Source organism: Xiphophorus hellerii, chromosome 10 (assembly GCF_003331165.1).
Source record: "Xiphophorus hellerii strain 12219 chromosome 10, Xiphophorus_hellerii-4.1, whole genome shotgun sequence".
Taxonomy (NCBI): domain Eukaryota; kingdom Metazoa; phylum Chordata; class Actinopteri; order Cyprinodontiformes; family Poeciliidae; genus Xiphophorus; species Xiphophorus hellerii.
Window position 1 is genome coordinate 10112499 of NC_045681.1, and position 27013 is coordinate 10139511.

Sequence of the window (27013 nt, forward strand, 5' to 3'; positions counted from 1 at the left end):
CTCACACGGGAAACAATCGAATGGAAAAAAAATAAAACACAACGTCATCTTAACCAATCACATTCTGTGTTTCAAACACTCGGTTTTAATAGACCAATCAGAAGGCTCGTATCAAACGACTTCAAGAACCCTTTCTGTTGCGATTCGTAATCGGTCAAGCAGCAGGAGTTTAAACCAGGGGCGCCTGTTTTGAAAGAGGTATCCAGATATAGGGGACCACCAATAATTTTGGATTGACACGCCAAAACTAAACCCAAAAATGAATTTTGGGATTCTTATTTGGGAATTAATGAGAATGGGCACTTCTCAATATTTGCTGCAAGATGCTGCATACATTCAAAAAATCTGCAGTGGAGAGCGTAATCTCTTCTGCCATCAGCATAAGGGATTTAAAAAGGCTCAGCAACGTGATAAAGACGGGTGTTTCTGTTCTGGGGACTACTGCACTAAATGACAGTGCAAAGCAGGATTTTTTTAAATGAAATCAAGAGAATTATAGATAATCCTGACCTTCATCTTCATGACACTGCGTCTTCAGTCAGAGGCTTTTTCAAATTTGCTGTAATACTGACAGCTACAAGAAATCTTTCCTGCCAACGGCCATCTCTGCCTACAATAACTCTTTGAAGAATTTGAATTAATATGAGTTACAACAACATTTAAATAAAGTATTTTTGAATTAGAATGTTGCGCTTCATTGTAGACGTGTCACACAGAGATCATATTTATTTGTGCTGGTTTACGATAAGTCTGTTGATGGGACACATAGAATGAAAATCCAAACGAAAATTAGATTGTCATGAGGTCTATAATTATTATAGACTAAATACACGAGTCTGTGTTTAAATTAATCTCATAATAGAATAGATTCACTTTTTGAACTGAACTTCTGAAATAAATAAACATTTTGATGACAGTCTAATTGATTTGGATGTGTTTTTACTCTAAAAATCAGCTGATTTGAATTGTTAAAGACATTTTGAGGGCCCAAACTATATCGAGTGAATCATTTTAAAATACTGTAATTCTTCTAATTTTGACATAAATGTACAAGCCAGATATAACTACAGTGATAGAAGTGAATCACATACATTTTAGCTTTTTGCGTTGGTTTCCTTGTTTATTCATATCATCTTAAATCTTGCTTATCAGTTAATCCTTTTGTATTTAGTTTCTTTCTAATCTTACAATTTTGTGATTTTTGCATTTGAGTTTAGTTTCCTTTGGACTAGTGTTTAGGATTGGTTATTGGTTATTGTTTACATCCCCGTCATGCAAACAAGAGAAGACATTTGGTCTCTTTTCACAGCTGCACCCGGTTCCCAATCAGCCACCTAAGTAATCAAACTCTTCAGTATATAAGCTCCTCATTCTTGTTCATTCTTTGCTGGATTCTCTTGTTTATTCCCGTTATGCTACCTTGTATCATGGGTCTCTTGTTACCTCTTGTACTCCATGGTTCTGTGTTTTCCGAGAATCCCTTCGTGTCACTTGTAAGTTTCTCTTTTCTTTTCATTTTACCTCTTACTTTGCTGGCATCTTGAGCCTCTCCATTTGTAATTAATCACATTAGCTCTTTCTGCTGTAAAATTTAAGGATAAAAAGCCAAATTAAGAAATATAATCTGATGAACTTTGACAGCTTTATTATTATTTTTCTTAAACTGTTTCATGAATCACCTGAGTCATGTAGCAACTGAGCAATTGCTTAAATTTGAGAGGAACAGCAATAGCCACTAGATACTCCCGATATCATAAATAATGACATTTTTCAGGACAACCTTTGGACAAAAGGCCTTCTCTGTTAAGACTTGTAAGCTTTTGAACTCGCTACCATATCTTTTTAAGACCACAACTTGCATTAAAATGTTCGCTTTAAGGCTTAGGAATTGGCTAATGACAAACCAGACTGTCCTTATTTTGAAATATTGTAATGTTTCAAAACATTACAATGTTTTGTAATGTTTTAGCATTTAAAACTACTAAAAGGTAGTAGTTTTAAATGCATTGCTTTACAACTCTTTTTGATCGTTTGTATTTACTGTTAACTTTTCTTTTAAATGTTAAAGGTCCCTCTAGGGATGAGTCTTACAAATTAGCTATGACTAGAAACACTAATGCGGGCATCATTTTATGTTTTTTGTATCCGTCCCTATCAAATAAACAATAAAAATTTGAATGAATTAAGTGCCAAAAAAGGAGTTATCGAACCAAACAGACGACTTAAGCTTTTGGCTTAAGTCGTCTGTTGCACCTTCCATGGGTCAAAAACGAAGTGCTTTTCAATTAAAAACAAGCAAAACACAGGAGATAAAAACATATAAGAAAATATAAAAACAAAATGCATATACACCAAGAGCATTAGGTAAAGCTAGTCTGAATAGAGGAGTCTTCAACTGCTTCTTAAATTAAGACAGTCCAAAGTTGAAGGCAAAGCTTTCCACAATCTGTGGGTTACCACTGTTTGTTTTCTCAGTTCTGTATTTTTTTCTCTCTTTCTGCAGGTGTAGAAGCAGGCGCAGGCTTATTGGGTGGTTTCTTGTTTTTTCTTTATCTTTCTTTCTTTCCTCGATTCTTATCTTTTAACTTTTTACCTTTTAACTTTTGTCCGACCTCTCTTCCTGTCTTTTCTCTCTTCTTCCCATTCTATTCTGTCTCAGAATTCATTGCATTTGACATAAACCCAAATCAATGTCTAGTAAAGTTTTTATATATATATATATATATATATATATATGAGATGAAACATTATAGCGAAATGCTCCGTATTGCTCTACTTGTGAAAATGAATTGGTTGGGCTGCTCCTTAGTGCTCAGACAACGCTGCACTGTTGGACGGAACATGTTAAAACAAACAAACAAAAAAAACAATAAAACCCTTATAGGTTCATTCTTCTTCTTTTGGCCTTTTCTCCTTTAACACTCTGCAAAGCAAAAACATAACATCTCGGTCTTGCAGTTAGTTTCTTACTTTTTAGTGAAAATTAGACTCGGGTGGTGTTGCTTGAGGCCACTGGTGTTTTGACTGCTCTTCCTGCTGTTCTGGATTTATTTCTACACATTGTTAGACCCAAAGTTTCAAGTCAGGGAGTAAAGTTAGAATTAGAGGTGAAACTGGGCCACCAAATAAATAATCCAGTTTCCGGGTCCAGTTTCTTTCACTTTATGCAACTAGCAAAAATAAATCTGAGTATATTAAGAAAGAACATTTAAGGAGACTCATATATGCATTCATAACACTGAACTATTGTAAGGTATTCTGTCAATCCAGCAAAGCATGTTGGGATTTGATTGAACAGGAGTTGCAAATTATGGATGCACTGTCGACAAATCTATTGCTGCTGTGATGTTGTCATGGACCAAAATCTTTGAAAATGTTTCTAATATCTTGTTGGATCTATGGTATGAAGAAATGAGTCAGTTTTGAATACATTCAAATTCTCTCCCTTTGACAAGTGAAAAATGCTTTGATGTAGGTCATTGCATGAACACTAGGGGGAGCTGTTTAGCTACAGTACTGTTTGAAACCCGTAGCAGTCAGAACTGTGCTGAACTCAGACGAGGCTGGGCAGGCTCAGTTTTGTTTATTTATATCTGTGAATGTGACCAGTTTAAAAAAAAAAAAAAAATAGAAAGTATAATTTATCTCAATGTGAAGAAGTATTTGGAATTGTGCATGAACACTTTTCATTTCATAGTGCTATGCTCCATTTTATGCATGAATTCTGTTTTTTAAGTTTTAAATCACCTTTGCTATACTTTTGAATCTTTTGTTTTTCCAGAACATGAATTAAATGCTCAAATATGTACCTTCTTTATTGATATTTCACCTTCAAAATATGGCAATGCAATTGTAGAATTGCCATCTGAGAACAACAATGCTAGCGCAGAAATCGTCTTAAATCTAGACCGACTTGAATAACCTGGTGGTGAAAATGCATCAACACGTTTAGCATGTAGGAGGCAGTGCTTCCATATCAATGAGACGGATTCCTTGCTGCAGCTGCAGCCTTGAAACTCAGGGTTTCTCTCTGGTGTTTGTGCAGGGCTTTATCTCGCTTCCATTTCCATCCACCTGTAACGAGCAGAAAACGCAGCTGTCTTTCCTCCAAGAAACACCCACCCACCCAAACGCAAAGCAGAGGTTAATAGGGTCTCTTTGTCCTTGAAAGCTTTGGATGAGCTGAAGGACAGCATTACAAAATAAAGAAAATACCACTTCAGCACACACAAATAGGTTTTAAAGAAAATACTCAGCTAGAAAGATTTACAAACAACTTTGTAAAAAAAACCAACAAAAAAACGTGACAACAATCCATCTACACATTTTGCACAAAAAAAGCCACAGCATAATTACATCTCAAAGATGATTACATGACCTTCGTTTTGAGCAGAATATATGCTCATAGGCTGGAGGAGGTTTGGAGGTATGAAGAGCTACAGTGGACAGAGTATGAGCAGATTATTAATCAGCAGTTCCCTGCAGTGTTCTTTTCAATAAACATCCCTCACTCATAACATTAAACATTGAACAAATGTTGAATTTTTGATGCTGACATCCCACGTGTAAAACTTTGGTCTAATTTATTACAAGGTATCTCAGTTGGCAGCACATCTTGTCGCACCAGAAGGACAATATTTGGTAGGCGATATGACAGATGAGGTCATGTGTTTACTTTTACTTTTATAAGGTTGAGTTGTTGGAAACTTTACCCATCTGCTGGTGTAATCTAGTTGTAACAGCCGTATGTAGGACAGTTTTTCTGACCCAGATTCAAGCAAAAAATAATCTTCAATTCTGTGTTTGCATAGATTCCTTCTGTTCATACGTTTTACACCGGGCTTTCAAATGAGGAGGTGATTCCTGGTGAGTTCTGTTTGTTCTCCGGAATCAGATATTATGAGTTTCCAGTCAAATGCAACATAAATTCTTCTTCAAAGTGCATCTAATGTACATTATCTATTTGTGAACACCTTGTTTAACAAATTGAATGCGCAAAATTTGTTTCTTACAATCTTGTTTTGCAAAATCATAGCGCCACAACAATTAGCGATTAGCAAATTGTGCTGTTTTGGTTTTTTTTTTTGCTTTACTTTCAACTAGAAAGAAGCGCTCAGCTCATATACAGCATATACATCTTCCAGGTCAGAGACAAATCGATCATTTGGTCTGAGCAACAAACTGGACCCTGAAGTCCAAAGTCTTGGACTGAAATGTCATATTATTTGTAAAGCTACATGGAGCAGAACTCATCACACCCAACTTAACCAGGAAGAAAAGCAACATGCTTATGTTTTGTACCTTGCGCAGTATCGTACATGTGGTGGCTTTAGTGAGATAAAAATTGTAAAAGGGGCAAATAAAAGGTTTATTACAGCATCTGTCAGTATGCTTTGACCACATAGCAGCCATGATGGCTTTTGTGGTGAGATCTGTGGTATTTCTGCAGCTTCTTCAGAGGCACAATTGGCCTCTTGGATGCTTCTCTGATTAGCTCTCTACTTGACATATGTTAGTAGGCAAGAAGACTAAGACTAATCAATAAAAACAAAAAGATTTATATTCTTATATGCATTTTAACACTGTTTTCTTACAGAGTTTGAGTAGAACACCATGCTCCCATACTGTAAATTTGTTTCTATAATGCTTGAGTGCAGGTTATATGAAGAAATACATTGTTTTCTATTGTGTTGCTAAGTGACTTTAGCCTTAATGAGCAAAAACTGTGAGCTAATCCCAGGAGTTCAACCCCATAACCAATGTATCCCTTGGTTATGGGGTTAATTTGAATCCCATAACCAGGTTTCAATTTCTGAGGCAATATTTCAAAACTAGCTTTGCATTTTTATAATACTATGTGGCATATTAATATATTTTTTCACTCTGAAATTAGCTGAAATGTCACAAGTGCAACTTGAATCCACCAAGAAGTCCTTGGGGCTTTCAAGAAGGAAATTCAGCAGGAGTTAGAGTTGAGTTCAATCTCCCCCACATCAAACTATTGTTGAATAGATTTAAAAAATAAAGGACTTTGTCTTTGCTTCGTCTACAAGTTGATGTCAACTTGAAGACATCTACTGACATCTAAATGTACCAACCAAACCTGACTTTCTATGTCTTTGTCTTGGGTAAATGAAACAGAGTTTAGGGGCTATACAGTGTAACTTTCAACACATTTTCTGGGCTAACAGCATAAAGACAAAAACAGGTCAACAGCCACTAAAGACGTCCATAGATGTCTAATGTTTGGAGGGACCAAATGAAGACCAACCAGAAGGTTGGATTAACTCATTATTCTTCCATTCATTTAAGAAACTCCAAAATGTCAAACTGTTTAATTTCTCTTACATTGATATTTTCTTCCGTTATAAAGTGCCACGTTGCTTTTAAACATTTCTTTATCAAATGGTCTTTGGCTTCTGCGAGGGGAAAAAAAAGGACCATTAATTGAAAGTCTTTAACTGTGATTACTTCAATCAGAACTCCTGTTTCCCATCCAGACTCAACGTGTTGGCCAAGGAGTAAATGACACGGCTGCTCTTTGGCGAGGTCCACGTCGGCTGCTGGCAGGATGAAGTCTCTGTCCGGTAAATTTGGGCTTGGGTCTTAAACAGGCCGAAGCGAGCTGCGAGGAGGAAAAAATCCCTTCGGAAGGTGTGGGTGAAGAAGGCGTACAGGAAGGGGTTTGAGCATGAGTTGATGGGGTAGAAAAGAACCAGCAGGAGCTTCGCTTCTGAGACGGTGATGAGAGGGAGCTTGAGGGCGGCGGAGACAGCGAAGAAGGAGATGGGCGCCATGCAGACAAAGTCGGTGAAGATGAGCACAGCCATGCGTTGAGCCACTCGGGTGTCGGCATGAGCAGGTGCTGACGAGGGTTTGCGGTAGGTCAAGTAGATGCTGAGGTAACAACCGCAAACGCAGAAGAAGGCCAGGATGTTAAGGACCAGTAGAGAAACAACGTAGACCTGGGAAACCACGGACTCCACATCCATTGGCAGGCAGATACTCACCTGTACAGAGATATTCAGATATCTAAAAGATTAAATGTCTCAATGGACTTCATTCTGTAACTTATGTCATGCATTATGCAAGGTTATTTGGAAACTATTGAAGGAAATAAACTTAAAGTACGCCTCCTTGAACAGGTTAGGATGGGCTATAAAAACATGTTCATTACATTTTTTTTTGCACAAAATCATTTTCAGATAATGAGACGTATTAGGGCCTCTTCTCACTTTAAATCCAAATAAGCCACTGATGGCCACGCCTCCAACTCAATGTTTACACCCACACGTGAAAAACGGTTTCAAATACATGCGTATTATATGGAAAAGCAGAAGTGGAGCCTCCTGCACAACCAACAAGAATGTAGAAGTGGTCTCTGAATGGTAAATCAACAACAAAACATTTGTCTTTTCCAGCAGCCATTGTACAGCGGTAAAACCAGCTGACCAAAGGTGCTGGAGTTCTGCTCGGGTTGCTAGGTAACGGGTTAAGCTTAGCTGGGGTTGCTAGGTAACGGCACAGTACCGTTGATTTATTGTAACCCTTTAATGAAAGAGGTTTATCACCCTGTACTTCTTGTCTATGACAGTCTGATACAGCTGGGGTTTGTGGAAATACATGTGACTGGAAGCACCTGGTTCCTCATTTACTAAAAATTTAAAAAATAAATAAATAAATAAAATGCTGCTCAAACATTTGCCTTCATTAGGCACAAATAATTCAAATCCTATCTGTGAATAATATAATTTAAGCAAATATCCAGCTGTTCTATGAACAAACAGCATCGTGAAGCCCAAGGAGCACATCAGACATGATTGTCAACCAAAACTCACAGATTGGACAAACAAAGCATTAATCGGAGAAGCAGGTAAGAGGCACATCGGTAACTCTGGAGGAGCTGCAGAGAACCACAGCTCAGGTGAAACAATCTGTTACACAAATGTGACTCTTATGGAAAAATGCGACAAGGAAAGCTTTTAAAGGTCCGATTTGGACTGCAAATTCAGAAAATATCTGAACAATGTCTATCCTTTTTACACAATTTTCCAATTACACACTACTTTGGAGTTTGTGGTTGCATCAGAGCAAAAATTTTACGCTCAGTTCTTGCATCTTAAAAGGTGTTGAGCATTGAGCTACCTACTTTGCTGTAGCTGCTGACACCCACTGTGGGCAGCAATGCAGCCAGCAAGGAGAAGCTCCACCCAGTTGTCATGATGATGCAGGCGTGCCTCAGGCGAAGTTTGCGGTCGAGCCGCATAGCGTTGCTGATGGTGTGCCAGCGCTCCACAGTAATGGCTGTTAGTGTGAAAACTGACAGCTCACTGGCAAACACCTGTAAATCACAGTAATTTAGTATTCGAACACAGACACTGATGAGACATGACATTGATGAATTCAGGCAACATGAGTGCACACACACACACACACACACACACACACACACCGTGAAAAACCCTGCAGCTTTGCAGCCGAAGCCCGTCTGCCAGTCAATGGCATGGTTGTAGTAGCGGCCGTGAGTGAGCATGTCGACGGTGGCGATCACTAGCAGGTAAATGCCCATGCAGAGGTCAGCGAAGGCCAAGTGGCACATGAGAAAACGAGGAACCGTCAACTTGGAGCGACTGCCTGCGTCCAGGGCAGAGGGAGAAACAAATACTTCAGCTTGAATAAAACAAAATTATTTCATGAAGCAAGTTAGTTTCAGCGCTGCACCAGCTGCATTGCATAGAGGCAAACTGAGTGTCTGGACTGAAAAAGGAGACTGGAGCACCAAAATGGAAAGAAAATAGCTAATTGGTGACAAGTAATTGAATGAAGTTTGTCAAACTTAATTTATTTATGTTTGTTTAACTTGACAACTTAATAAATTAACTTGGGTAAGACTTGATTTGATGGTGACCTATTAACACCATATATTTAAGATGGATTGCTTGTTCTCTTTTTTCCGTGTGCAACCTGCAGCTCCAGACGCACAAGTGGCTCTTTGGACCTTCCACAACGGCTCTTAATATCTTTGACTAAAAATGATAACGAAATGACTTTGAAAATAGATAGAACAGATACAGGTTTTTGTTATTTTCAGGGTTTTCTTTCCTGGAATACATTGCTCTTGGATAATTGCCACTAAAAATACCAGTCAATTTTTTTTATGTCTATTTTTTTATGTCTATTTTTCTCTCTATGTGTAAATATCAACATCCGATGCAAAAAACTGTTATCTTTTTGAAGTTTTCCTGTGTAATAAAAACTAAAAACAGGGATAGAATAATTACTATTTAAAAATGACAATGTTTTTCCTGTAGTTGATATTTATCAAAAATGTTAAGATGTAATTTCTCAAAAGGCCAGGTAATATCTGAGGCTCTAAGTTATTTATTTTGTTGGGCTGGAGAGCAAAAATGGCTCTTTGGGTTGTAAAGTTTGCAGACCTCTGGTCCAGGCTACTGGGAGTGAAGAAGCAATGAAATTTGGTTTGTGTGATCATTTTATAAAATACAATCTTCCTATTGCTATTTTTCAGATAACACTGTTACCAGGACAGTAAAAAGTCAAAATATTTTGGCACAAATACTTAAAAACTACCATTAATGTTTTTGGTAAACAGTCTGTATGAAGTTAACTACTATTGAGTGGGATTTTCTTCAAAGCAGTTAGATAATGTTGTACATTTTTTGTGTTAGTTATATGATTTTATGAAATTATTACTCTGTGCTATACTGTTGAATGCTTTTTAGTGACTTTATCATCAGTATACACATCTTAAACTGCTAAAATTGTACAAAATGAATGACAAAAGAAAATCTTATTTTGAAACCATATTTAGGAGCCAGAAAAGTGACCCCACAGGACAAATGTAATGGAGTTGCTCACATATTTTGCTACACTTTTACCTAACAGCACCAGTAGAACCACTGCATTGCCAAGCAGTGCGAGGACAGAGATGATCCAGATGAGGATCCGCAGGAGGATGGGGGACATTATGTCCTCACACGGATTAAAGTTGTCAGGTGCTGGGCTGCAGGAGACGGACGTGGAGTTAGAACAGTGCTCCCTGAAGAAGGCCGGGATGGTTTTCGCCTCAGGGTGGCTACACAGAGAGGTCCACTTCGATCTATCGTGCAACAACACAAAGAAAGGAAAGACGTGCAGCACCTGTTGGAAAAAGTATCATTCTGATGCGATCTCTACCTGTTTCTGTGCATGTTTTTGAAGGCGCAGCAGTGTGAAGAATATGTCAGTTTGGCTATGTGGAGTTTTGTGTAGCGCTGTACAATAGGAAGCTCTTTGAGGCGATAAGCAGATTCTGCGAACAGCTTCTTCAGACCGCCAAGGATGGAGTCCGGCAGAGAGCTGACAGCCGTCTGAGAGACGTCCCTGCAAACGCAGAGAAACACAACCAGGCTTTCAGGGACAGAACCAGGTTTTCAGTTTGTTTTCACCAATAATTCTGTTTTGAATTGCTTGCCGTGGTGTTAGATCTGCCAGTAATTGGTGTCAATTTATTTATTAAACGTATCCAATCCAATTTACGTAAAGCACACTTAAAAGCAACAAAATGACATAGTTGCAAAAGCACAAAATCTTACCAGGTATTTCTGTTTTTTTTTCCTCTAGTGCACATATCTTTGTGAACTTGAAATAAGACAAAACTAAATTCTAAGTAACTTTCAGAAAAAAATATAAATTTGTTTAGAACAATAATTCCTTAATATATGAAAAGTTACTAGTTCCACTTGCAGATTATTTCACTTATAACAGGAAAAGTGGATTGCTATAAGTGAAAAAAAATCTGAAAATTCAACCAGTACTTTTTCTTCAATATTAGGAATTATTTACTAAAAACAATCTTATATATCTTGCTGAATAGCTGCAAGGTATTTTTTTTTCTCATTTCAAGAGAACTGAGATATTTGCAGTAGAAATTAGAGCAAAAATACCTGATCACTTTGTGTTTTTACGGTGAAGATGAAATTGCTAAACATCAAAAGAATAAATTCCCATCAATTAGAGAAATAGAGATATTTTCATCAAAAGTTAAAAGTTATCACCAGACATGGTGAAAACATCCTTTTCTTAAATTATGGGACTTTTTTAATATTTTTGTTTTCATCTTTGCATTTCAGTTCATTTTCTGGCCTTGGTATTTTTGATGCCTTTTGATGTTTTGTTTTTTCATTTTTAAATTTAAAAGTAAACATACAGACGTCTAAGAAAATTTTTCAGATGATTAATAGGGCTGGGTGATAAAAAAGTTTTGGTTTTTGGAGGTTTAAGTTTTGGAAAATCTGGATTTTTTTCCCCCCACCAGTGCATTCACTGGTTTCCATAGTTCAGAGTGATGTCATCACACGCAGGGCGGCCATCTTGTTTAACAAGCATGTTTCTGTTTATTTTAATGTTGAATTCAGATCAACTCTAAGATGAAATATAAAGACCAGACTAAGTTTCTTTTTTAAAATTATGAGAATAAAATAAAAAATATTACAAGAATACAGTTATAATAATACAACGATAAAAATGGAGAGCGATATAGTCGAAATAATATGAGAATAATGTCACAATTTTAGCAGAATAAAGTTGTAATATTAGGACAATGAAGTTATTTTATAAGAACTTCAACATAAAAACTACAAAATAATTTGAATGAGGAATACTGAGCATTTTGTAAAATTATACTTTGGTATCATTTTCACAGATAAGGAAATACTTCATGTTTCAACGAATCAGCATCAAATTATTATCACCAGCAGGACTTTGAAACAATCATACAAATGACTGAGTCTGTTTTGAAGAAAGAAAAATCACATAGACTGAGGTGCTAACTCTGTCGAAGTTTTTTCTCAGTTTTATGTCATTCATCTGGTAAAATTGCATCTTTATTCTGCTAGTATTATCACATTGTTGTAGCCTGGCCCTGATACCCCATAATACAACTGACATTGAAATAAAAGCCGCTTTCTGGAAATATTTTCTTTATTCTTTAGAAAAGAATGCGAGAAAAAAACTTAAAATTGAAGCCATTTTATTTAAAATCTATTAAATATATTCTATTGAATATTAAGATAGTTATCAATTTGAAATAAATATTTTCATACCACAGGAATTATTCTAATTTTAGAGATTAAATAAATGCAGGAATGATCCAGAACAACTTGTTAAACTGTCAAGCTGCTCCCGTTTGATTGACATGTTGGTCAGTAGAGGACGTGTCTCTCCTTTGGAGGTGGGAAAATCCCGCGCATTGAAATTTGCTGCTTTGGCTCACAATCTAATTTTTTAACCTCCAATTTTACCCTTCATCCAGATTTCAGTTTTAAATAGAATGCTGACAGACTGTCGCCTGCTTTGACTTTAAAAGGTGGCGCTGAAGAGGGTGAACGATGAAGACACGAGAAAAGAGGGGATGTCATGCTTACAGCACCACCAACTCACTGGAACCCACAAAGGCATCGGGGCTGATGTGAGCAAGCTGCTTGTTTCCACTCAGAAGCCTGGAAACGAGTTAAAAGCAGAGAAATTAAACGTGAAAGTTGAAATGGCGTGTTTGTAGCTGTGCGTCTGTCTGTGACTCACAATCTGTACATCTTTGTTCCGTTGAAGGCGTCACTCGCCACCTCCTTGATGCCATTTCTGGTGAGCCGTCTGTCATCAGAAAGAGAAGCCAAATCTCAGTCACATGGCTCAGGCGGTGAAAATTTATCCGAGCTGCTGGTGCCAAACTTGCTGTTTGCACTTCCTTTGTTCCCACAAACTAAAGCTGCGCGGCCACAGACCTTCAGCTAAACAGTTAGCAAGTGACTACTGCCTCAGCTGCTCTTTCCTCTTCTTTTCTTGTCTTCTGTTCAACAGAAGGGATGATAAAGTCGTTGGCGAGATTATGAAACCTGGGTCCCTTGGGTATAGACGTGCACTCTAAAGGCACCCAACTCATCCAACTGAAGAGCAACGGGAAGGAAGCTCAAAACAAAACACAAACCTGTAATTTGTGATTGTTCTGTGCATCCACCTACCATATTTTGTATTGCTTCATAACCATTCTGAGTTATTTTATGCTTTTTCTTCTTCTCTGGTCTTTTTTTATAATATTGTGGTCATTTTAAGGCCCCTTTTTGGGTTAATTTTTTAATGATCATTTACCTTTTCTGCTCTGCATCCCCAGAACCAGAACCAAACGAGGAGTAGCAGCATTCAGCTTCTATGCACCACAAATCTGGAACAAACTTCCAGAAAACTGTAAAACAGCTGAAACACTGATTTCCTTTAAATCTTGACTAAACCCACCTGTTTAGAGTTGTATTTGAAACATAGTCAATTACGAATTTAATGATGGCACTTGACTTAATGTAATGTTTTGATTGTTGATTCTATGTTGCATGACTTTGTGTTTTTGTGTTTGTTATGAAGTAAAGCACTTTGAAATGCCTTGCTGTTGAAATTTGCTATACAAATAAAATTTGATTGATTGATTTTTCTGGTTCGTGAATTGAATTTTAAAAATGCTGCATGTCTTCAGAATCATTCTGCCTCATTTTGTAATCCTTGTTTCCTTTCCAACTGCATCAAGACGACTACCTTGGCTGCTTCTGAACATTTTCTAACCACTTTTGGCTTTTTACAGAAACAGCCAATTAAGTGCCAGAGTGTTTTTTGGCCAGCTGCAGAGGCTCGCTGACGTTCCTGCAGCTATTTGGAGCCAGAAAAATGTCACATTTTTCATTTGTCTAATTTTAACACTTTTAATTTTGTTGTATGCATGATACACAGAAAAACTAAATCCAAACATGTATTATTCTGTCTTTTACCTAAAGACTACGACAGACATGCAAACCTGCCACGAGAGGCCAAAGGTCATTTATGTGTTAGAATGGACCAATCAAAGTTCATGTCTATGCGCAATTAAACATCTTTTTCAGACTTGAAACTAATGCTTTCACATGTCCATCTAATCTGAGCTTCAGCTTTTTTAGACGGGAAATAACTGGAAAGTATTTCAGTCTCTTGATGTGCAAAGCTGGTGGAGAGATTCACTAAAACGACTTGAAGCTGTAACTTAAAATGTGATTCTACAAAGTATTGATTCATGGGAGCTTAACATAAATGAATGCCACATTTCCCATATATTTATGTGTAAAAATGTTCCACTTCACAATTGTGACTACAATGTTTGTTATTCTTCACATAAAGTCTCTGCAAAATTTGGTGGTCTTTGGTTGTGATGTGACAAAATAAAAAATAAAAAATCAAGAGGTTGTGAAAACCTTTGCAGTGTGTTTTAAAACAGCTTTGATTGAGTTTATCTACAAATTACTGGAAATATTTGTAGAAAACTCTCCAATGGAAGACAGCACACATCATTTTCATGAAATTTCTGCACTTATTTTGAAAAACCACAAATGCAGCAAGTTGCCTTCTTTCCTGTTTCTTCTTCTGAATAAAAACTGTCACCTGCTTTAAATGTTATATATTATATTTCATTCTAACTGTCACAGACAACTCTTGTGTTTGCGGTTCTGTCGATATTTTCCCCTTGTTTGTAATTCACATAAATATGGATGGCCGGTCCTCTAAATGCATGAATAACTCCTCATTTAAATGTGTGAGAGCATTGAGATGCCGTGTGCTTGTAAAACCGACCTTTCTGTTTCTTTTAATTTATAAACAGATGCTCCAAGTTTAGTTTGCTCCCATTTTGCAAGAACTAAACATGTGCAGTTGTTTAGTAGAGCCATAGGAGATGCATGAATGCAAAAGGAAAAAGGAAGCAGCCAGAGGGAAAGAAGATGATTATCTTACATTTCCTCGATTGGTTTTGTGCAGAGGCCTCTGAAGGCATTGGCAGGGACAGTTTCTATGTTGATGTTGTCCTGGAGGTCACTGTGCAACACAAAGGGCAAAAGACATATGGGAAAAAAAAGTTATGTGTGTTTAGCACAAACTGATCTGCAATGAATCTGTGTGTCTATTTTAAAGGCGTTATATGTGTGTGATGTCCTCAGGCCATGTGCTTTAACGCAGCGTGCCTATAAATTCAGATCCATGTGGAAAGGATGGTGTGTGGGTGTTTCAGCGAGTGCGCTCTTGCGGGTCATTTCCATCATACGCTGACACCTACAACAGAAAACCTCGGGCTGCAGACTGGATCTTGGAGAGGTCTGGAAAGATTCGCAGCCCGGTGTTGGAGATAGTTCTGTGGAAATACGACAGCCGAATGTTACTTCCTTCATTTTGTAACCAACAGGCAAGCAGGCGCCACGTGAGAATGAACGTAGCAAACATACGAACAATGGAGATCCTTCGAGAATATGTCAAGGTGAAAGGGAAATAAACGCAGCTTCAGTCTAAAACTATTAGCGTTAATAGAAATTTTAATGCTTATAAATGCACCGTTACTGTTAATGTGCATTTTGCAAAGAGCTGCATGGACTGCAATAAATATTAAGTAAAGATTTAACACTAAGTAGTATTTGTTGACTCTTTTTTCAGTGCAGCACGAACAAAGTAATTGCAATGTGATGAATTCATTAAGAAACTACAGCTAAAATCTTTCTTTATCAGAAAAGACATTTTCTAGACCAATTTTTATCTTAATGAATTATTATTTTTTTTTAATTAAGATGGAAATAGTCAGATTTACTTTGTGTTAATTTAGTTCTGTCCTGTAGCTTTTATGTATGCGAAGAACAAATAGATACTTTTCATTTGTTTAATTATTTCTCTGTTTATTAAACTTTATAAGATCAAAATCAGCTTCGATGATCAAGACTGTGTGCACAAAGTACAAATTTGACTTCGACTTCAAGCGCTCACAGCGCACAGACACAATATCTAAATACAGTACATAAACTTTAGAGGAAATAAAATAAGGATAAATGAACAGGATGTATGTATTTGCAGACATTTTTCTTCAGAGGATTGTTGTGCAAATATGCTTATTCTGTTGCATAGCAGAGGAGCTGATTACTTAGGCAATAAGGTGTTTATTGTGTTCATTAGAGAGAGCCTCTGGGAAAAAATGTGCCTTTGCTGTCTGATATTTGCAAATAGTGCTTTGTAGAGCCAAGTTTAAGGTAAACATCTAAACAGCTTGTGGAGGTATTGGTGCTACTTGTGCAAGAAAAGATGCTCACTATGACATTTTGTGACAATTACCTACATTATTGAATCTCACAGGTTTTTCTAATGTTGTGCAATCCTTGTGCAAACTCTCAAGAAAGATTAAATTACTTTTGATGACTTTGCAGAAAAAAATTAAACAGATGTAGTTTTAATATGTTATGAATCAAACCCTAAAACACACAGCAGAAATGATGAAACCGGAAAAACAACAAGAAAAGTTATAAATTATTGAAGCAACACAGGCCAGGTGTGAGGATTGACAAAGGTTTGATGTGCAGAGAAAACAGGGCAAAGATGATCTGAAGCAAACTGAGGAACAGACAGCAGAAATACTGGAGTGCATGAAGCAAAAATAAAATACACTAGCCAGGATGGTCTAAAGTGGAGAAAAAGGAGCTAAAATATAAAAACAGATCTAGTACAAGGTTTGGAGAACCAGGAAAATATGAAACACTACAACCCAATTCACAAGTAAAAAAAACCTGCAGAGGTTTTCACAAACTGTTATCCATTTTTTAAATTATATTTCACATGATGAAGTTATCTTCATTCTGCTCTCTTCATAAATATATATTCTCCTAAATATAATGTAGCGCAACAAACTGCCGTTAAAAGTCACGTAATTAATACAAACACACACTGAAAAAAGAAAAGTGGTGATCCAATTAAGTTTATCCACATAAATATATTGCTTTTATTAGTTGTCATGTTAGACAAATGTAAAAAAAAAAAAAAAAAGAAGTAAGTTTGACAAACTTAATTTGATTACACGTAATAGGTTAAATCAATTTCTTTAAGTTGGAGCTTCGTTCTCTTTTTTTCAGTGCAGTTTAATCTATCATCTAAAAATGAAAGAAATATGGCACAGCTGGCAGAAGATGGAGAGCTTTGGCTCAAAGAAGCAGCTAAGATGCCCAAAGTTGCTCTGGAGGAGATGCAGCTATCTGCACTTTATGTTGGAGAATCTGAAAACAGGCCAAATATTAGTTTTGCTCACCACAAATCTGGTCTGAATGGAGGATAAACCAAAAGTCCTAACAACTAACATCTGCAGTTTGCCTCAAGCCATTTGGGCGTCACAACAAACGAGTTGCCTTCACACAAAACTCCATGTATGGCATTTGACGTTTGTGGTTAAAAGGGACAAAGTTTGAAAATGTTTAAGGCGCCAGGCAAATGTACACTCACACATACAAAAAAATATGGGTTTGATATAATAAGTTACGTACGAATCAAACCCAGAAAGGTTTTATTTGCAATTACAAAAAGGTATACAATGATTGACAGCCTCTTCTTGAGATCAGCTTTCAAGTCAAACTCCAGTAGAGATGGTTTCCCTGAATTCCTGGATATCTCGATTCCTCAGAGATGTAACTTATTTAAAGGGAAAAGTCATTTTACCGGAGATTGTTGCACCTGCAGGACCATGTAGAGGTGGACTCTATGCACTAGAAACCTGGGATTATGACATCGCAGAGTGAGGAAACTCTGGTAGCATTGTAAGCTGGTTGACATGCCCCAAGTCCAATGATCAGGTTTCACCTTGAGGAGGTGAGTGGGTCATTTTCCTTTGATCCAACACTCAGCACTCAGGCGAAAAGTCCAGGTCAGCCACATTGAGGGTCAAAAAGCCAGAACAAGTCCAGAATCCAGGTACATGTAGCAGAAGTCAGCGCAAAGGCAGAGAAACTCACAAAGCAGCAGCACAGGTGGCAGCAATCAGGGAGGGGCAGAGCAGGAGAGCAGCGTGTAACATTGAAATCATGACAGTTGGACAATATTACGAGTTGTTACTCCAAAAATGCTTGACCCTTTTGAGGCTCTTTCCATGAATATTTGTGCAAGCCAGACGTCAGAGACTCTGCTTAAAGTCCAAGCTGTGTTGCAGTGTGGGCTTGTTTTCTAACAACATCAGCATTCCAGTGTTTTAAAGGAGTTCAGACTCCTTTACAATTTACATTTACAACTCATTTTTACCCATTTTTCCAACCAACTCAGTCTGAAACGAATGGAAGATGAATGGAGGATAAGTTTAAGCATCGAGCAACCATTGCATATTTTCCGACAGATATTTGAGCAACAAACAAGCTTAAATTAAGAACAAAAATATCCCAGACGCTGATTTATGTCTTAAAGCGGTGCTAAGGTGCCCTTGTTTAGACAAACAGTTTAAAAATATATTTTTGTCACCACACAGAGCTGAGTTTTTGTGTCCCAGTTTTCACAAAATGGGCCAAGCTGAACGATACAGATGATAGAATCCCTGAGAGACTAAAGCAGTGAGCAATGAATCATATAATTGGCTACTTGGAGATTGTTTCAAAAATATAAAAACAATTCAATTACTTGGAAACTATTAGTGTTACAACCATGGAGTTCGGGGTGAATAAAACTGTGGGAAAATTTAATTTGGTGGTTGGATGTTTGACGCTTGATTTGTCATCAGGGGGATCCAAGCTAATTAAATAATCATGGATTTGGTCGTGTGGGTCCTCAGAAGTAGGCTCGTCAACCATGGCCTACTTTGAACTCACAATTAGTTTAAAAAATAAAAAAAACAGACAAAGTCTGAGAGCACTCACAGACGCCGAAGGTTCACGATGTTCCTGAAAGCATCTGGATGAATGGATCTCAGGTGTTTGGATTTGGTTATTTCTCTGAAAGAAGCAATTTGTCAGTTCCACACTTACACAAAAAAAATCTAATATATCAAAACTAACTGTCTGTTGTACCCACATTTCAGCGAGCTCTGGGAGATCGGAGAAAGCGAAAGCTTTTATCGTCTCTAAAGAGAGATTTTCAGAAATGCAGCTGAAAGAAGTAGAAGAACATGACATGTTTAAAAATAAGCCTCTCTGGGCCTCATTTGCACTTATTGTTAAACATATTTTGTTTCCATTATTCTGACATGTGCACTCGTGGGTAGACTCCTCAGAGTTTCTGGTTCTTCTTGTTCCAGGACAAAGACTAAACACATGACTGTTTTGGAGGAAACGGGATGCACACCAGGTTAGGAAATGTGAATACTCACACGTCAGAGAGCCAAGGCAGACCGGCAAAGGCAGATGCACCGATGCTCTGCAGAATGTTGTTCTGCAGGATGAAACTAAGATGGGAAAGTGACAGAAAGGAAATAAATATATTAATAAAGCAGAACTCACTGGTATTCTCAACATGAAGTTGCTGCAATACTTTTCTTTCTATCTACATTGATAGAAAGTAAAAGTATTATTTTTTTAATGGATATTTGGGGAATGGCTTCCCAGTCTGGTTCTATTAATATAATCCACAAGCTTAAAAATGCATTTCACTTAATTACAATATGATATAAAAATCTAATTTATTAAGCTTTGGATTAGAACCTCATATAATATTATAAATAAAACAAATTTGTTAGGTTTTGGGAGGGCTCTAGTTTGGGGCATAAAGAAATTCCTCACCCTTTGCTCACCAAAATAACAAAATCTATTTCATTTAAAAAGCAAAACAGGCCAGTTAAAATAACACATTCTGAGGTGAATTAAACTGCTAAAAAATAAAATAGTAATCCTCTATGTGTCAATAAAATACACAGATTCTGGTGGTTCATAAAAAAAAAATCTGAATAAACGGCTCAGTGATTCCCATGCCAACACAGACTGTCCATTCACATATCCTCACCAAATGTGACGCAAGTCATTTTTTTACCAAAAGATATTTTAGGCAAAAGAAGTTAATTTTAGAAAAAATGAGTAAAGCCATTATTTTAGGCTTTAGTGATGACATAATTATGAAGCAAACACTAAAGGTAAAGACATGATGAACAAATATAGCCAAAATAAAAAAATATGTTACACCTCCCCTTATCCAACCATCATCACCAGCAAACGCATCACATTTATCCTGTGATCGTTTTTCTTCATCAGTTTTATTAACTTCTATGTTTCTGAGCCTTTTTGAATCATTTTTTATTTTCATAATTTCAGTGTAGTGCAGTAGTTTCCTGTGTTTTAACATTTAAATAATTACTTGTTTGTGTCTTCCTCAGGTGACTATGCAGAGCACCAAATGATAATCATGAGCAACAAACTCACAGCTTTCTGAGGTGATGCAGGTTGGCGAAGGAACGCTGCTGGATCTCTCTGATCTGCGTCTGCTTCACTACCCTACAACACCATAAAAAAAAGCCTGTAAGTATCTGGGAAATTATAGAGAAATGCAGTTGAGAACATTTATTTTTCTTACAGTAAACAGAACACGCAACAAAAAACACGAATGAGCTTTACAAGAGCATCTTGGCCAAAATGACAGCAGTAAAGTACAAATGCATTAATTGTCAAATGTCACCAAACTGTAAACATATTTTTTAAAAAGATAAATGACTTAAGTTAATGAGCTGCTGGTTTATAACTAAACTAGCAGAGACATATTGTTATGGGTTTGATCATTTCCTTGTTTATTTATGTTTGAAGGGGCTTGCCATACTCTATTAATGTGGAACATATTGTTAGAAAACTGCTGCCAAATAGGTTAATTCCTTTAGATTTAATTTCGCTCTTTTTTCTTGTGTCCTGTTTTTATGTTTCCACTTTGGTTTGTTTCACTAATGAACACAGCTCCCTTTGTGTTAATTATTCACCTTCCCTCTGTCTCCCTGCTTCGCTTTCCTTCACAGCTGTTCCAAATTCCTGCTCCAACACACCTGAGTCAAAAGGCTGAATTACCACCCTGGCATGTCAGCAGGTTTCACAAAAACCTGGTTATTAACCAGCCTTTTTATTCAGGTGTGTTGTGCAGCGATGCATCTGAAAGTTGCAGGTCAGGGGCATGTAAAGTATGAAGAAACATGTGACTCAAATTCTCTCTGAAAATGTAAAAAAATGAGGTACATTCCTGGGGTTTTCATCCTTTTTCAAAGTAAGTATTTAAATTTGTGTATTTTACAGTTTACAGTAAAATTCTGTAAAATGAAACAGAGCAAATTTGTGAATTTGCAGATTTATTTATTTTTTCGCAGTATGCTCCTCCAAGGGTAATTTAAGATGAAACAATGAAGGGAGAAAATAATGAGCCACTCATTTTGAGAAACAAACGTCTTTGCACTAATGATGTGTGTGTGTGTGGGAGAAACGGAGGTTTTATCTGGATTTCCCTACTGAAATGGCCATCAGTAGCTGCATAACAGTGAAAATCTCAACTCTTCCTGAGCCTTGACCTTTGACCAGATGAGAGCACACACACACACACACACACACCGGAGGCTGGGACTTCACTTCTCCAGGGATTAGTTGCTACTTTTGCCAGACAAGAATGTCCTTGTGATGTGAATGTGTATGTGTCAGCAGTATTTCTGTGTGTGGGATGAGGTGCAGTTGAATTTTTTCATGTTTATACATGTGCTTCAGATCAATTTTTTTTTTGAGACCTTTAAATTGAGCTTCAACAAGCCCTTTCGAAAACCCCCAATTTTTCTCTCTCTGCCGATCACCGATCTTTGCCGATCGCCCTGATTGAGTGTTAATTTTTTGCTTTAGGTATAAATGCTACTATGTGATCTGGCTATAAATTCACCTAATTTAGACATAAACAAAATACTGCAAAATACTTGCAGGCACAATACAGCAGCTATTCAGTCAAAAGGACAACTGAAAAATCTGCAATTAGTAAAACAATATTTAACAGTAAGGCTCTCGGTTCCATAAATTATTAGCCAAATAAATCTGCCTATATTAAATAATGTCCAGTAATAAAGGAGACATTCATTTAAAGTTAAATGCAGGCTGCATCAAAAATAAACAATCCTAAGTTACTGAATCAAAACTTGAGAGCACGGCTAATTGTTCTGTTTGGCTAGCTGATTAACGCTGGCTCTGGTTGTTTCTGACCGAGCTGAGTAATTCTGCAGAACACAGGATGAGGCAGAGGAGATTGATTATTTGTCTTATGTTAGGACAGCGAAAGTTTTAATGCATAACTAAAATCGTTTTGTTTAAGTTAACAGATGCAGCTTTAATCAGACGTTCGGTGTGGGAGTTCATTCCCCGGTGGAGGTTGAGCGTTATAGTTGCACACAACAGGATTTGTTGGGGTGCGCTTGTGCAGTGTGAAGGAAAGAGGAGATCAGCTGCCAACGCAGGCTGTGAAGTGAGATAAATGTGATCGGTTTTGCTGATCGGCAACAAGAGACAGTGATCGGCCGGCGATCACCGATCATACACTTTTTCACGGAAATCGGCCGATTATGATCGGTAGCCGATCGATCGGCACACCTCTAGTACAAACAAGATAAAATCAATATACATTACCATGATCAAAAAAGAGTGTAATAATAGTTGTATGAGAGGTGTCCGAGGACTGAGATATGAGGTGGATACCAATTATCTGTCCCTACAGAATTTGTAGTACAGATAACTGGGATCTGTAAGGACACAGATACTAATTATCTGTGTCCTTACAGACACAGATACAGTTTAGTATCTGTGAACACTAAACTGAGCTGGGAGACGCATCCGAGCAACAAAACAAGCAAATCTCCTCAAAGCTCAGTGACTCTGCAATAGAAGTAATATTGATCCTCATTGTTTTGAGCATGGTGATTCTGTTTTATTTCCACCAAACTTAAATTGGCCATCCTCCCTTTGCAATAACTAAAAGAATACTTCATGTGGTTAATAAGTTTGAAATGTTGTTACGCTAATCTTAACAGGGATACAATTATACAAAAAAGCTCAAATTTAAACACAAAGAACATTTGTACTAACATTTGGATAAATGTTCATTGTAATCCTGATTTCTCCATTCCAACTGTCTGTTGTCCATTGTCTCTTTTAGCTAGATCTGCTACTAGTGATTTAGAAAATCATTCACACCCCTTGAACTTTATTCATAATAAACTTTTCTGATTTTTGTTTTGTTTAGTTTTTTGTGGGGGCAAACTCTGAAGCGGGTCAAAAAGTGAACTGTTGTTCACCTGAAATCCTAGGTCTCAGTTCGGTTGAAGTGAACTCTGGTGCAGTCCGAATGCACACCAAGAAGACAGGAGACCGCTCCAAAAACAGGAAGCGGACTACAGCACAGGGCATTCTGGGTAAATGGAACCAAAACAAAAAAGAGAAGCCGTACAACCTGTAATATCTGACATTTTTTTGTATTTTCAAAGAAGGAAGTTGCGCTCATGTCTTCTTCTGAGGTTTACTTAAAAGAAGTTCCTACATCTTGCTGAAATGTTACTGAACAGATTTAGTATTTGCAGTGTAGGTCTGAACCATTCCGACACAGAGATATTTATTCATTTCTCTCTCTCAAGTCTTTCACAACCTTGAGCAAGTTTTCTTCCAGGATTGTATACAGGATGATATTTACTATTGCTTCATTAATCTTCCCATCAAGATAGAAATTGAGCTTCTTATATCTTATGCCTTTCTTACAGAAATGTCTGATTAGGATTCTCCCACCTGAGCTGTGAATCTCCGCAGGTCCTCCAGTGTTACCATGTCTACACAAATATCTGAGGCCTTTCCAGATTAGATCTTCAGTGGTTCTTGGTGCAGCGCCACCACAGACGAGGAGGTGAACAGGTTTTTCAAAGGATTTGGTCCGTTTGACACGAGGCAGTGTGAAAGCAAACCACACCAGCGGAAAATGTAACAGATGTTGCAGTTGTGGTTCCCAATAAACCTGAGTCTACCGGACTACAAGGTGTAAAAAAAAAAAAGACTTGGTTATAAACTAACAACAACCAAAATGGTGGAAGTTCTTTTAAACGTGGAGGGAGAAATTTGATTCTAAAGTATTGCGATGTATGGCCAGTTAATTGTTGTCTCTCTTTAAAACCAATGCTATTTGATCAATGCTTCCCTCACATGACAAAGTAAGCTAAATATTGCTGTTCTTTCAAATTATTTTGTCAGGCATCGTTTAAAAATGTAGTTGTCTGGACACAGGTGCAAGGAGGCAGATAATAAGCAGACCTCCCTCATCATCACCCTCCTCCTTGTTGTACCAACATCGCATGGTTTTTGCTCCCTGATCTCTGACAGCTGAAACATACAAAGTCGCATTGTATCCAGGCATGCAGTGAGAAACGCCAGGAGCTACTACAGATTTATCCAAGCAGCAAACACAGTGACACAATGGTTTTAGACTTAAGTGTTTATTTGTGGTGAATGCCTTAAGCTGTGGCTGCACAGTGGTGCTGCAGCAGGCCAAACAAGTATTGCATGTCATCCTTGATTCAGTTAATGTTTAATTAGACCAGCTTTGCAACGTTCAGTGTAAGATTTAGCCAAAGGAAAGCAATGAGGTTTGAATGAATCTAAATGAATATGCACATAGAAAAGATGGGAGTGTGTAAATATTGCATAATCCTTCAATATTTAATGATGAGACGATGGTGAAGAGAGTGTGTCGTTTTATACAAAGTGTCTTGAGAGGTTTTCACTTGTTCAAAGAACAATATAAGTTTTAGTCGATATAAAAAGCAACTGGAGTTTTGATCATGGCGTAGCTTGAGGGCAAACTTTTTATACATTTGTGGAAAATACCTTATGAGTTATTACATTACATACCTTCTTTTTTACTTGTTGCATTACAATCACCAACCTCACTGTATTTTGATGGGATTTTATGTGATGGATCTGGAGCGAAAGGAAAACTATGTATGGTTTTACATTTTCTTGTAAATAAGAACCTGAAAAGTGTTGCTGTTTTAACTTTTTAAAACCTAGATAAAATACGATCAGCCAGTACAATTAAAGATTCATATGGATAAATCTAATCTGGAAAGGCCTCAGAGATTTGTGCAGACATGGTAACACTGGAGGACCTGCAGAGATTCACAGCTCAGGTGGGAGAATCCTAATCAGACATTTCTGTAAGAAAGGCATACGATATAAGAAGTTCAATTTCTATCTTGATGGGAAGATTAATGAAGCAATAGTAAATATCATCCTGTATACAATCCTGGAAGAAAACTTGCTCAACGTTGTGAAAGACTTGAGAGAGAGAAATTAATAAATATCTATGTGTCGGAATGGTTCAGACCTACACCGCAAATACTAAATCTGTTCAGTAACATTTCAGCAAGATGTAGGAACTTCTTTTAAGTAAATTATTCCTTAATATTGATGAAAAGTAGTAGCTCCACCAGCCGATTATTTCACTTATGATATTTTTTCCATCTTATAAGAGAAATAGTGGAACTAGTACTTTTTCATGAACATTAAGTAATTATTTACTTAGAACTCCTATATCTTGCCAAAAAGTTACTTGTAAGTTAGTTTTGTCTTATTTCAAGTAAATAAACATATTTTTGGTCTGGTTCCTTAAGCTAAGATTTTGTGTTCTTGCAGTGTAAAGTCTAACTTGGAATCTGTGGCAATAGTTGAAAACTGATGATTAAATGAACGCTCCATCCAGTCTGTCTGAGTTTGAGCAATATTGCTGTATTCCAGTCTCTGGATGTGCAAAGCTGTTGGAAACATATTCCAATAGAGTTGCATCTGTAATTGCAGAGAAAGTGGTTCTGCAAAGTATTGATTCACAAGGAGGAGGATGGATACAAATACATGTCACACTTTCCATATTTTAATTTTGAGAAACTTTCCATTTTAGTTTGGTTTGCTGAATAAAATACAATAAGAATTTGTAGTAGAGTGTCTTCTCCAAATTTTGGTTGAGTTGTATTAGAAACACTTGAAGTGTGACAATGTTTTTCACTGAAAACAACAATGATGCCTAAAAAAGCCATACACTGCACAACGTGAAGATGTTTTCTGACAGTTGTTGCAAGGGAAAAAAATACTAAAGATGGAAACTGGAAATAGGGGCTGCTTTATTTTAGAAAACTAATTGAGCTGAGAAAGATGTTGATCAATCTTATTGATGTTTCCAAGAAGAAAACTCATTAACACATTAAATCAGAGCCAAGGGAGCAAAGAGCTACTCAATACCCTAAATGTTTTTTCTTTCTTGCATTGCTGTTCTTGAAAATGAAGCCTTTCAGCTCCATCACTACATGCAGACAACAGATTATGTCCAAAATTAGTAGTTGCATCCATGTGCTCTTATGAGTGTGTGTATGTTTACTCACAGGCACCAGGTGTTGCTGGAAATGTTGGGAGGAATCGCTCTGACTCCAAATCCCACCGGGTGGCACGGGTTTTGGATCAGTTCTGGAAAACCAGCTCCATATCCGTGTTTAAGGTCCGTTTCAGAGCCAGGCATGGAAGCTGCTGCCATCTTTATCATCAGCATGATCAGTACGTTTGCCACCATCCTTTCAAACTGATCTGTTTTAAAAAAAGAAAATCCTTCTTTGTGTCTTTAGCTCATGTAAACCTACATGTACGCAGGCCCTCAGAACCCACACTCCAGCTTGATGTAAAAAGTTTTTTGCTCGTTCGTTTGTCTTTCTACACAGGTTGGAGGAGAGAAAGAAATGTGAGGCGTTTTGATGTTTTCTTGCAGCGGTGAATGCCGGGGGTGTGTGAAAAACTTCAAGGGTGGATGAGACTGTAGGAGGTCCCTTCTTGGATTTGTGCATGTGTCTTCTGTGTGTAGTGTCTACAAAATACCACAACAAGGCATACGGCAGAGATTTTGCACTTCGCTCGAGCGCTCTAACCTCACCAGAAATCTGGTTTCACTCGTTTGTTATGTTGCGAGTGTGAAAAAACAGACATACGACACCAGGAAGCTGTTTAAGCTTCAGAAGTACATTGTTGTGGCGGTGACAGTGATGCACAGTTTACGACTGTTTGGGTTTCTTATCATTAAAAAGATAAGCGAGAAATCAGTTCTAGGCAAACATTTATTAATCTGAACTTGTTGTGACTTCATACATGAACGGAACCGTGTAAAAAGATTCTCACCGCTTAAAGTGATGGAGCAACACAAACTGCATAAATGT

General features: G+C 37.3%; 1 protein-coding gene across 1 annotated transcript; it reads right to left on the minus strand.

Moving 5' to 3' along the window:
- Positions 1 to 5057: 5057 nt before the first annotated feature.
- Positions 5058 to 27013, minus strand: fshr (follicle stimulating hormone receptor). The gene is made up of 14 exons (XM_032573478.1): positions 26195 to 27013; positions 20199 to 20270; positions 19157 to 19231; positions 18862 to 18936; positions 18708 to 18782; positions 15122 to 15196; positions 14803 to 14883; positions 12583 to 12651; positions 12426 to 12500; positions 10198 to 10383; positions 9900 to 10120; positions 8453 to 8634; positions 8150 to 8341; positions 5058 to 7010 (listed from the first exon to the last, which is right to left on the minus strand). The coding sequence occupies exons 1-14, from the start codon at positions 26377 to 26379 to the stop codon at positions 6477 to 6479; spliced, it is 2097 nt and encodes a 698-aa protein (XP_032429369.1). The 5' UTR covers positions 26380 to 27013; the 3' UTR covers positions 5058 to 6476.